Source organism: Pyxicephalus adspersus, chromosome 11, assembly GCF_032062135.1.
Source record: "Pyxicephalus adspersus chromosome 11, UCB_Pads_2.0, whole genome shotgun sequence".
Classification (NCBI taxonomy): domain Eukaryota; kingdom Metazoa; phylum Chordata; class Amphibia; order Anura; family Pyxicephalidae; genus Pyxicephalus; species Pyxicephalus adspersus.
The window spans coordinates 40,934,682-40,947,398 of record NC_092868.1 but is presented as its reverse complement, the minus strand read 5'-3'; the positions used below and the strand labels follow the sequence as shown (position 1 = coordinate 40,947,398).

The 12,717-nt window shown below is 40.9% G+C and overlaps 1 protein-coding gene across 2 annotated transcripts in view; it reads left to right on the top strand.

Annotated features, from left to right (window-relative positions):
* Positions 1 to 3,271: 3,271 nt before the first annotated feature.
* Positions 3,272 to 12,717, top strand: part of ENO1 (enolase 1) — a 17,804-nt gene continuing 8,358 nt past the window's right edge. The window contains exons 1-5 of one of the 2 annotated variants that reach the window (XM_072427087.1): positions 3,272 to 3,404; positions 7,802 to 7,899; positions 9,447 to 9,542; positions 9,807 to 9,865; positions 11,737 to 11,806. In XM_072427087.1, coding sequence (XP_072283188.1) covers positions 7,815 to 7,899; positions 9,447 to 9,542; positions 9,807 to 9,865; positions 11,737 to 11,806 — 310 coding nt within the window. In that variant the 5' untranslated portion in view covers positions 3,272 to 3,404; positions 7,802 to 7,814. Of the gene's footprint in view, positions 3,405 to 7,801; positions 7,900 to 9,446; positions 9,543 to 9,806; positions 9,866 to 10,169; positions 10,229 to 11,736; positions 11,807 to 12,717 lie in introns of both variants that reach the window. The other variant, XM_072427086.1, reaches the window with a different exon arrangement.

Sequence of the window (12,717 nt, the reverse complement as noted above, 5' to 3'; positions counted from 1 at the left end):
TTTATCCAATTATGGTTGACCCATTTTTCCTCAGTACAGGGGTGTGAATGTGGGTACATAACATTTCAACCCTCTTACCAACTCATTTAATGCTTCCTCTTTTTCAGCCCCACACCAAGATCTGGCTCCAGCTCTGTACAGCAGGGGGTTGTTCCCTCACCTGTTGCTCGGATTTCAACCTAAAATGCTGAGCTTCCCTTCACTTTCTGTCCTAGTGGTAGAAATGAACAAAATAAAATGTAGGCCAGTCTTTCCTAATCAAGGTTGCTCTAGAACTGCCTTTCTCGTCATTTTTTAACATGAGGGAACCCTTAAAATACCTTTCAGATCCTCAGGGAACCCCTTCCATAATTACAATATCTGCAGCTCACAGTATGGTGTTCAGTAGGAAGTATACCTTTTACATTGCTGGCCAGTGGAAAGGATGTCCCCTTACAGATAACTTAAAAGATTATTGGTGTCACTTGAACCAGTGGTCGCCAACTGGTGGTCTGCGAGAAAATTTTGGTGGTCAGCTGCTCTGACCGGTGCCCCCCCCCCCCCGAGCAGGGTCCCCTGTACAAATCCCAGGCTCAGGGAAGTGGGCGGCTTGTGTCTGGACACAACCCCCCCACTCTCCCATCCCAGACTCAGATGTGCTATGGGACAGTGGACGGGGTTATGACATCATTATGCCAATGTGGGGTAGGTTTTTCCCCCTTTGAGTGACACCCAGCTCCTCGTGCATGTGCGGTCTGGAGCCGGTAATTTTAGTGGTCCGCTGGACAGAAAAGTTTGGCGACCACTGACTTAAACTGACCTGAGAAGCATAAATTGCTCAAGAAACCTCCAGCAACTTCTGCAGGAACCCTGGTTGGGAAGCATTGCTTTAGAGCACGGGTCGGCAAACTTTTAAGGCCATTAGGCCATTTCAGGGTTGGGCAGGAGCACACTAGGCCAGACTCTGAGTCCCGCCCTATTGGCTCTGTTCACCACCAGGGAACGCCCCCTGAAGTGAAGCTCCTCTCCTCTGTATTCATTGCAGAGGAGAGAAATTTACCTTCAGGGAGTGTTCCCTATTTACCGCTGCGGCCGAAGTATCAACGCCGGCTGCGGTAAATAGGGGAGCAACACCAAGGAGGCGGCACCAGAGCTCCAGCAGCTCTCCTGCCGGTAGTTCTCCTAACGCCCCCTGGCAGATCCAGTCGGATCGGCCAGGGGCGTTAGGCCGGAACAAACTACCGGCTAGGCCGCATTTCCTCTAAGGACCCGAGTTTGCCGACCCCTGCTATAGCCCCTAGTTTCTAGAGGTTCCCTAACTTGAACACTAATGTAAAAGTCTACTAAAATTTACTTGAACTGTCCACCATTATGAGAGACCCATTGATCATATACAGGGGCCCTTTGCTTCTGACCACCAACAAAACCAGCAATCAAAAGGAGCATTTTGTAACAGACCTGAAAAATGTAAGGGAGATTCTTCAGCACTTCAGACCACCAGTATATGGTGTGGTCCTGTGGACCAATAGCTGTCAATGTAAAGGTGTACTGGACAGACCACCAATGTAAGGAGGGCTTTTACACTGAAGACATTGATCCTCCAACTGTCCACCAATGTAAGCGGCCCCTTGTCTCACTGACCACTGATGTAAAGGAGACATTTCTTCAAAGACCACCAATCCCAGTGAACATTGGTGTTTTTCTTGCCTAGTTTACTTTTCTGTGCTGATTATATGGAACATGGTGTTTATTATTACATCTACATACTGTGAGGAAAATATATAACAACTTTTTACAGCAATTAAATTATTATTTTAGGGTTTTGAGTGAGAAAAGCTAATTTAGATGATTGTCTGCCTTATCCTATGCAATTACTAGATACATTCTGCTTGATTTTGGAGGCATGATACAGGTAGTCTTTGGGTTACATACCATATAGGGACTGTTGGTTTGTTCTTGAGTTGAATTTGTATGTAAGTTGGAACAGGTACATTATTTTAATAAATGCAATTAGTACAGATGTTTGTCTTAACATATTATTAGGCAGCGTGGTGTCAGTTACTGTATAAAATCCTCACTGTGAGTTATTCACAAAGCAAAAAAAAAACCTGGAGCCTAGACATTCATTAACTTCAAGAGAAAGCTTTGCTTAGATATGCAAAAAGAAACAACCGCAGAGTTTGTCTTGCTCAATAAAGAGGTACAAGAGGTTGCAGAAAAGCAAAAGACTTCTTCTGCAAGTCATGCCAACCGCCTCCTCCCTCCATTAAGCCTCTGTCCTGCACACCAACAAGCAGGGAAGCCTCATTCCTATCTTGAAGTCATATGTATGTCAGATGTTTACTCGGGGACTACGTGTATTCAAACGGGTAAAGCGGAAGTAAACTCAAAACTAACCCAAAACAATAAAATCAAACTTACCTTCAATCCTGCAGAGCAGTCTGTCTGTCCGGAGGACCAGGATGAAGAGAGGAGAAGATGGCAGCGCCAGGCCAAAGATAGATACCGGGATGACGCGGGACCTGATGGAAGGAACCTCCTGATAGATAGGCTGATCTGCGGGATTGAAGGTAAGTGTGATTTTATTGTTTTGGGTTAGTTTTGAGTTTACTTCCGCTTTAACCCCTTGAATATAGGTAGTCTGCGAGGTAAGGACATCCGACAAATGGACAACTCCTAGATAGGAACGGGGCTTACCCCCCTCACCCCATCTCACACTGTTCAGACGCGAGATCGGGTGACGCAGATTGGAAAAAAAACTTGCCAATCTCACTGCGCATGCGTAGGATCAGCAATTTTTTCCCTATTGATGAAAGGGCTCCTTCAAGCATGCCAAGAGCCTCCCCATGAGTGCCGTAGGTATCCCGGGAGGCTCTGCGCTCCCATTCATTATTGATCGCGATCGAGAATTAAAGGGGGCAGTGCTGCAATTTTTATTTTTTTTAAAAGGGGTGTAGAACTTAAAAAACAGAATTTTCACTTTGAATAAAAGGATTGTCTACCCTTTCATGTAAAGTGAAACTTCTGAGTTTAGGTATGCTTTAAACACCTCTGCTATATATTTCTTGCACTTTCAGTAATTGTGAGGTAACATAGCAATTTTTTCAGTTTTACACAAAGCAGTATTCATGAAATGAGTGTAGTATCTGTGAATGACACATGCCAGCTCTCTATGTGATATATAATACCCTATGCCCTGCACGTACAGCTCCTCACCACCTCTGACTGGCAGCTCCACACAGCACTTCCTGTCTGTCTCTGTGCAGTGGCACCAGCTCTTCACAGCCAATCACATCCAGCGATGGGGGCGTGTGATGTCCGGGTAAGGGGCGTGACTTGTGCGGGGATCCCTCTATATAAAAGCTGATCGCTGCAGTAATCGCTTCTCCTTTTCCCAGTCTGAAAGCAGGAAGTATTCATTGCAGGTAAGCTCAGGTGCAGTGAAGAAGACTGATCCTCTTCTACTTTTATATTGTATTAGATAATGAATATATCATATAGAAATAACACGCAGTTTTACATTTAGATTTCTTATAGCTTTTTATTTTATAGTCTTTCTTTTTACTCTGCTGGTCATCAGCTTCTTTAAAAATAATTCTGTGAATTATAGACTACCCTAGGTTGAAGCCCTCTTAAGTATGCCCCTTATTTATTGCTGCATTATATAACACTTCAATGGTTTTGGCCTTGTTGCTATGTGACCAAGATAGAATTAAGGCCTGTTCATGCAGAATAAACATGGGCACTTATTTACTGCTAAGCACCCATCTTGCATTTGATTGCTGAAGCTTTCATATGATGGGAAGATGAGCTTAGTAGTTACCATGCAACACGTCTGCAACACATGCGAAGGTCTCAGCTGCTGCCTGACAGAAATAGAAATCTCCATGCATAGGGTGGATTGAGTCCTTACTTAGTCTTCTTTTACTTTTAACCCCTTGCTACCATGTTGCATCTTGAAACGTTTTGTGATCAACTGTATGTTATTATGTAACTGAAATTAATGGGAAGTTTTTATACTAGTGTACCAGGGGGTGCTGAGAAGTTCCTGGCTTTGCCCAGAAAGAGCCAGCGTTATGAAATACCACATTTATTTAACATATTCCCCCCTGAATATTTAACATATTCCCCTAGTAAAATACTAGAATGTCTATTTCTTGTGTTGTAAAATAGGTTGCATAAGTCTTAGATGACTGTAAGTAAAGGAACTGAGTCATCCTCTTAAAATGGATGCGGACTCTGTGGATTTGCAAACTGCATCACTGGCTTTCCCTGGGGTGCTTGTGTTGCTAAGCTTACTGGAACCTGCTAAAAAATCTGGGCTAAAAAGGGTTAAGTTGGATAATTCATCTTACTGGCATTGGGTGGCTGAGGTAGGTAGGTGGGTGTGGTACTTGGTGCTGTAATACTGGCTGCCATGGTACACAAGCAGGGTTGCTGTGCAGCATAGGAGTGTTGTGTAGGTTTTAATAACTATTAAACATTGGAACAAGTAATATAAATGGCAACGGTTTTCAGTGTACTAAAATGACTTGTTGCAGTCAAATGTCAGTTGAGAACTGCATCAGTTACATTTGGCCACCTTAAAGATTGAAGGCAGTGTAGTACAGTAGTTATCTAGATTGTAATGTCCATTCCTCCTGTCCCATGGTCTGTATTGCTCTGTCCTTTGCAACCCCTATTTAATGTACAGCACTGTGTAATATGTTGTCGCTATACAAATACTGTATAACAATAATAATGAACGAGTCTTTGAAGCTGCTTATATTTTCATCTAATGCGGCTGCAGAAGTCAGTGACTTGTTCCTAACAAGAATCTGGGATCGACTGTAAAGCTGTGTTGAAGGGCATTTGCCATGATCTGCTCAGGAATGATGGCTGGATGACAAGACTTTGGCTTAAGATCTTCCAAACAAATCAGAATTTGGCTTTTTAATCATATAAAAAATGGGAGATCAGATTACTCACTATTGCATTTTTCTTTTCTCAATTGAAAATTCTCTCGTTGCTCATGCATTGATGATGCTGAAAATCCTAAGTGTGGCCCACATTTTTCCCCCTCATCTGAATGCATGAAACCTCTTATTTCACATGTGAGAAGCTGCACGTCCACACAGCAGACATTTTCTAATTATGAGCAATACTGCTGCTTGATTCACTGGGTTTTCCACCTCACTGTTGCCAAGGCCTGTCTGTGCAAGAAAGGAAGTTGTTTTATGAGTAATGCTCCCCCTCCTACGGAAATGAGGACATGCCTCTTTCATAGTTCTTGCTCTATAGATGAGTGTTGTGACGCAAGCAGGTATTTTGGTGAAAGCACCTGACTATGAATCGTGGTGATGAATGGGTTAAAGGAAGCCATATAAATCTATTCTGGATTAGGATGGATGCTGGCTGTCTCTAGGCATAGTCTGGTTTCAGAATTGGGTCATTGTTGACCTGACTGCAGAGAAAGCTGCAGTGTTTTTCTTCATTTGTCCTTTTGCATTAACCTTTGTACTGTCTGCAGGATAAAAAAACAACTGCAACATTGCTTTCTGACGTGGGTGTGATTTTTCAGAGCATAGTGGAAAGCACAATTTAGCAATGGCAGTTACCTTTTGAAATTCTAATGCAGTAACTAGACACAACATTTTTAGATTTAAATGGTGGTGAAGACTTTTATGGTTCTGTCCCATTTTGGGGAGATATACATTGGATTTTCCTGATAACCAATGTTAAACTGTGTACAGATGTCATATTATTTTTGGCGGTAATGATCTATCATGATATTTTCCAGCAATGAATGAACAGGCACTGTACACACTGCCATTTTGTTCTCTGAAGGGGGGGCTGGATGAACAAACCACATCCCACTGTGCTCTCCTCCATAGCACAACACAGCTGTCACCCACAATCAGTAGTTTATCACTGGCAAACGTTGGGGGGGGGGGGGGGGACATTAGAGTGTCAGCTCCTCTGTACAGAGACTGATGGGACTGTAAAGCACAAATATCCTGCGCTATAAAAAATAAATTCCGCCATGTTGTTGTATGTGTGCGGGGGGGGGGGGGGGGAGGACTGCAGTAGACTTTAGATTTTTGCCCAATATGAGCATGAGTGTTTGTCTTGCGTCTCCAAAGTTTTATGGGGAAAAGGGCAATTTGAATTGTGGCTAGATATTGATATCCTTTTATTACCTGTTGCATATACAGTATGTTTAATGAAGTCAGATCCCCAAATTGGGCTACATTAGACTGGATAATCTGACAATGTTCAAATCTGCTACATAGTGTCTGGTCCTACTGTTCTGCCTATAAAACATAGGAGTTCAAGGTTATTGCTACATAGTGTCTAATCCCTCTGTTTTGCCTATGAAGCAATAAAATTGTGTGCAGAATTATATCTTCTAATCTGCTGTATCAGCACACATGACTAGAATGGCAGACAAAAATCACTAAATGGCTGTAAATTCCATGTCTCTGCTGATGCAATCGTTTACATTGTTTTCCCATATATAAAAGCAGATACTTATAACGAAATCATTTCTTTTTATGTAGTTTTATCAAATACAAACTACAATGGCAGAGAATTTTCCTATGCTTAGATATTGAAATACTTGGTGCAGTTTTTTCTAAAGTATTGCCAGAAGAGTGTACTGTTCAGATGTTGCTATACTGTTACATCATATAAAGAGGTTTGTTACATTTTAAATTGACCCATGTAGTAATTGAGATTTAAACTGACTAATCAAATGCATTCTTCTGCCCCACCATAGTGTGGCACTAGTTTGTTGCACCTTCATAGTTCATTAGCAGTGGTGCTTTTACACCTTATAGTTAATGAAATGTAAAACGTTGCATCTAATCTTGTGGGATGCCCAACAATGGTTCCTTGTCATGCCTTTCCTTATAATGTCCTTGAAACTGTGTGACCTGATCTCTCTGAGCATGCTCTGATGATGCTGTGGAGATGCTACGTGAGAACTGATGTATTAATGAATGGAGGCGGAGGTGTTCAGACACTCAGCTTCCCTGATCATTCTTAACTGAAGAATGTTTCTTGCTTGACTTCAATGCAGATTTGAAGCCAGATGTCAGTTAAATTGCAATCAATGGGTTGTAAAACCAAAAGCAAATGTTTAGGTTGTGTGTAAAGAGTTAACAAAATGCTGCATTTCTGACGTTGCAGGGAAGGCAGGACTCTGCAACCAGGAAGATTTTTGATCAAGGACATTACACGCAGGGTCTGTATACAGGGAATATAACTGGCTGCTGAGTAAAAAGCTTTTATTAGAGGAGATCCTAATCCAATAATTGGTACATGTTGCTTTGTCAAGAACTGCAGCATCATGTAGGTAAGGGGGAAAGACAGACGATGCCCTGACCTTGGGGCTATGATGCTGCCTTGTAGAAACCACGCCTTTTATAAAATGACGGCTTAACCCCTCCTGTTCTGCTGGAATACGGAAGCTTTTGCTAGAAGAAATGTACTTCCATTCGTTGTACAATATTTCCAAAGGCTTAATAATTATTGTAGCTGTTTAATCCACAGAAATGTTTTTAAAAAACTGTACCGAACCAGATGAAGGCAGTGTATCTCCTATGTTTTCTGCACTTGTTTCCTGGATCTGCCCACCTGCTGTAGCCATTCATTACCTGATGGGTCTTTTGATTACTGCTGCCTTTCCTGTTTATTGTAGGGGAGGTGCAGATAAAGAGATTTCTGTGCCAGGATTTAGAATGTTGGTGGCTGGGGGTTGTTAACAAAGATTCTTTCTTTGATATGTGCTCGAATTTGTGTAACAAAAAACCTGAACTGTACTACCTTTTTTCTTTTTTAGGTAAATCGCCATTATGTCCATCCAAAAGATCCACGCAAGGCAAATCTTTGACTCCCGTGGTAACCCCACTGTGGAGGTTGACCTGTTTACAGCTAAAGGTTGGTAACTGTCATCTTTCCTTTAAATTACAGCATTGCTGTGGAGCAGTTTGTGTAAAGATCCTTTAAAAGAATTAGTGTTCTCCCCAGCCACTTTTAGCTGGGTGCACCACCTGGCATTTTTCAGCAACCCACTGGCTGTTTTTAGGTGGTTACTGATAAGTTGGGTCACAGTAACAGTACAGGGGTTGACACCCACCTACAATTTTTTTTTCCCCCCAAGCTTAAAAATTCTGGGTTGAGAACTAAGGGTTTTTGGGCAAGCTACCTAAAATTTGGATGATGGCAAAAAATAGTAAGGGACTGATACAAAAACAGTGTTAATAATCTACATTTACATTGCTGGGGAAGAATGATGAGGTTAGCACATATGAATGATTTATTTTTTTATTATAAATCCAAAGATTATATACTTGTGTTAGCTTATCCACTACAATGATTTTTGGTAAAACCAAAAATCCAGTTTTGCTTGCTTCAGTTTGTCACTTTGCTTGATCGGACAACATCTCTAAATGTAGGGTCTCCATAAATAGGTGCTGGCTGCTATTGATAACTGATCTGATGCCACTATTGTACCTAGAAGTCTCCATGCTATTTGACTGATGCAGATTGGCAGTGGAGTATGTCTTCAGTACAAGAACAGCTGAAGGCAGAGGAAACGGGTATTCTGGGAGCTTCTTATAGGGTTCTTGCCAGCAGTTAACATCATGAAACCAAATCTAGGTTCAAATTGGGATAAATATTGAACTCTTCCTGTGCTTTTGTTTTTCTAATTTATGAATGATTATGAAAAATAACCTGGAAAATAGAATAGCTTGCAAGATATATGGCTTAGTAGCAGAGGTGGTGTGACTTTTAGATTTGTGACTTTTAGGGAGAGGATTGTTTTATTTTGTCACTGACCGAATATTAGACACCTAAAAGATGCAAGGGTATAAACCACAAACACCAAAGGTTCTAATACTACTGTAAAGTTTATGGTTTTAGAATGTATTTTGGAATAATTGAAAGGCCATGAACATTTGCCTTCTAAGAAATGGGCAGTTGATAGTAATGGCTACAAGTGTATTATGTCTTTCCATAATGCCATTCAGGTTTCATGCCTAGTGGCTTTCTATCCAGGTCCAGTTTAGATGGACGTGAACAAATGAAATCTTTCTCCAGTAGAGTCATTGGTCTACATCTATTAGACCATTACTGTTATTTTTTTCATTTTAACTGTTAGTTTTATTGGCAACAGCTGGCATTGTTTTCCTGAGGTCAGCATTCTGTTAAAGATGGGGCATGGTAATTTGGCACAGTCAGTGGAAAGCTTTGTTGATATTTCTGGCAATGCAGTTTTTAGGTGACAATTAGATGTGACATGTATTGAGTCTGCCAAGTGAAGCTTGAGATGTTAAGATAGGCAAACAAAGCTTTAGAAGCCTGGTTCTTGTAAAAATTCATATGAAATATGTGAACTCTTGGCAAGGTCATCACAGTAGATTAAACTTTTGGCCACATTTAAACCTCTGTTAAGTTTACTCACTGACACATGTTCTTTGCAGGATTGTTCCGTGCTGCTGTACCCAGTGGTGCTTCTACTGGTATCTATGAGGCACTTGAGCTCCGTGACAATGATAAAACCTGCTACCTGGGAAAAGGTAAGTCTTTGAGTTTAGGTTTTTAAATAAGTCTACAGCAATGTATTTTCTTTTCTCATAAATTTATATGGGTTAAAGTTTGGAAGGCGTTATTCCTACAGAGTATGATTAGTGGGTTCCTCCATATCCTGAATGTCACAGTAACTTACTGGTACCTCAAACCATTGTGGTGAATTTGTATGGCTCTGTAGCTTCAGCTGCTACTGTGTAAATAGTTCAAAAAAATTACTTGTTTTCTTACCTGTTATCTTATCCTTCACTCAGGTGTTAAGAGAGCTGTGAAATATATAAACGAGTTTCTGGCACCTGCTTTGACCACCCAGGTAATGGGAGTTTGTGCCCTGCACGCCTCCCAGCGCATGGGGTTTGACTAACTTCTCCAAAGTGACTTTCCTAGACGGCTTCTCCTGCATAAATTGTAGAGCATACAACCACATAAATTACAACAGTAATAACTAAACTTGCGGCAAGGACACAAACTGTAAAATGGCTTTGCTGGTCCACTAATCGGCACTTTCTGATGTGATGGCCTAAAGGCTTTTTAGCAGGAGTTGTCAGTCTAGTAATGTTGCTGGAGCATGCGAATGTGTGATATGTGCAGTGATTGAATGTGCTTGTCCTTTCTAGGTGTCAGTAAAGCTGTTGAGCACATCAATAAAACCATTGCACCAGCACTGGTTGGAAAGGTATGGGATCTTGTCTTACTAACTCATGCTAACCGTGTATTGATTTTGTTGTCTTAACATGTTTGTCAAGAAGCCAATGCCAACATGCTAATTTTTGTTTCCTTTAATGGAAATCATTCCCTCATTCATAATTTGCTAGATGTATAGCCAATAAAGTGGGTAAAGTTGCATCTGGCCTTCACCATGACCTACCCTTTCAATTTTTCCTTCTATGCTTTAATCTGGGTTCTATAATGTGAAACATGCTTGGCATTCTAGCAAAAGCCCAACGTTTGCAGCTTCCAAATGTCATCAAATCTGTTGAGCAAGAGTAGGATGTGCCAACTGTTTTTTAGATGACAAATAAAACTGTTAACTATTGATAGCTGTGTTGCAACATTTCTGGCTATTGTAACACTTTGTAAATGTGGACATTGTTTCACCACCTGATGGCTGCTCTAAAATATACATGGTCAGTATAGTTTGTTCATATTTATCTGCCTAAAAGTCAGAATTGTTTTTTAGCCCCTGAACATTGATTTAAGAACAACTTTAACCTCCACTTCAGCCAATATATCAAATTTATAATTACTAAATTCTAATACGGTTGCACAGGTTTTTCTGCATGACAGGTAAATCTTTATTTCTGACATGTTAGAACAACATCTAACAATTTCTGCAAGATATTGGCCCTTCTGACATGCACCCTATTAGCAAAGGGAACAATTTAAAAGGTAATAAAGGGTACACTGCTCCATTAGAATGACTTTATGGTATGATAGTCTAAGTACATTATATCATTAAACTGTCTGGCAAAAAAGATGGTTCTTAAGCACTGTGCAGTAATGCATTACATATACTTGGTCTTAATGTATTGTGGCCTTGGCATTTAAATTCCGGAAGAGACACTGGACTTTAAAACCAGAAAACCAAATCAGTTTGTGGCTTGGGGAAGATAACATTAAGTACCGATCCTAATTGTTGATGGACCTGTATATTTGCTATGGAGGGTCAGGCTTTCACTGTAAATGAACAGCAGCAGATGTGCTAGGGCACTTGATAGACTATCTGCCGGATCATTTAAGGAGTGTAGTTTCTCAACTTGCAGATGACATCAGTGTCTAGATACTCGGCAAAAGCTCTTCAGCTGTGTGGTCAATTCATTTTGAAAGCTAGCAACTGTACAATTTCTACTGTATAAATGTGCATCATATCAATCCAATATAAATGTGCATCATATCAATCCTATAACCTTTTATAAACAACTAAAGATGGTTTATCAAAACTTGTGGTATGGGTGGGTGCATAATGTTAACAAATGGCCAATCTTTGGACTTCATAGGCAGCAATTTGACAGGCAGAAATTGCCTGATGGAAACAACTTGATAACAGGATTATAGGCAGGAACCTTCAAATATCTGGTGAAATCTTTTAAAGTGTGTGCTTTATTGCTATAATGGCTTCTGCAGCATTCACAAACTAGATTAGCCAGAAAAAATAGTAATTCAAATCTTTGTTAATCATTTCAGAATGTAAGTGTTGTGGAACAAGAGAAGATCGATAAACTCATGCTGGATATGGATGGAACTGAGAACAAGTGTAAGTATCTAAACTATGCTATGTTCTTGTTTTATTACCTTCACTTTGCAGTGACTACAGTAGGTTCAGTACCCCCAATACAGTGTAAATCACAAAAATGTAATGTAGTTAGCTGCTCTGCAGCATAAAACTGCTTGTTTGTGGTGGCCACCCAGTCTGATTGCCTCAAGCAATGATCAGGATCATTTCTACATGGTTCTATTAGAGTGGCTATAAACAAAGTTGATTTGGACATGGCCTTCCGTGTTTTAGGGTATGTTTAGACTAGCAATGGGGTGGCAGTGCAGTTAAAGCTTCCTCGTGAAGCAAACACAAGTAGCTTCAAACCATGACAGCCCTATAGATTGAGAATGAATAGACAGCAGTCTCCATACTGCTCACTGCTATTCACTGTTAAATCTGCAGACTTTGGTTCTTTAATAACCTACAGTGCAAGTGATTGAGCGGCCAACATTGAGCAGACTCACAGGACTGATTGATCCCAAGAAGGTTCTGAACCTAGCCTTACACTTTAGTGCCTTGAATGTTTTACATTGCCTAGTTAGGTCCTCAATGGTTTATAGAAATCCCATTCATCTCATAGTTCTCCCCAGAGGTTTTTAGCTGTTTGCTCCGCCCAGCTGATTTGAATACCCCGCCCAGCTCCTCCTCAGCAGCTCTCATCCCCGGATGCACGGATCTCAGTGAGGCTGCTCTGTGCCGTCCGTTTAGAGGATTGCTGCCGATGAGCACACAGTTCAGCCTTCATGTGAAGGAGACACAGGCAGCCCCGCCCCCATCTCATAGCACCAGCTCGGATTTCTATTTTTAAAAAAATCTGCCTGTGAAATGTATCCAGTGTGTATAAAGTATCCATGTCATTCTGCATCCTCACAGCTCTGTATACAAACCTCCATATCTCCTAATATGTA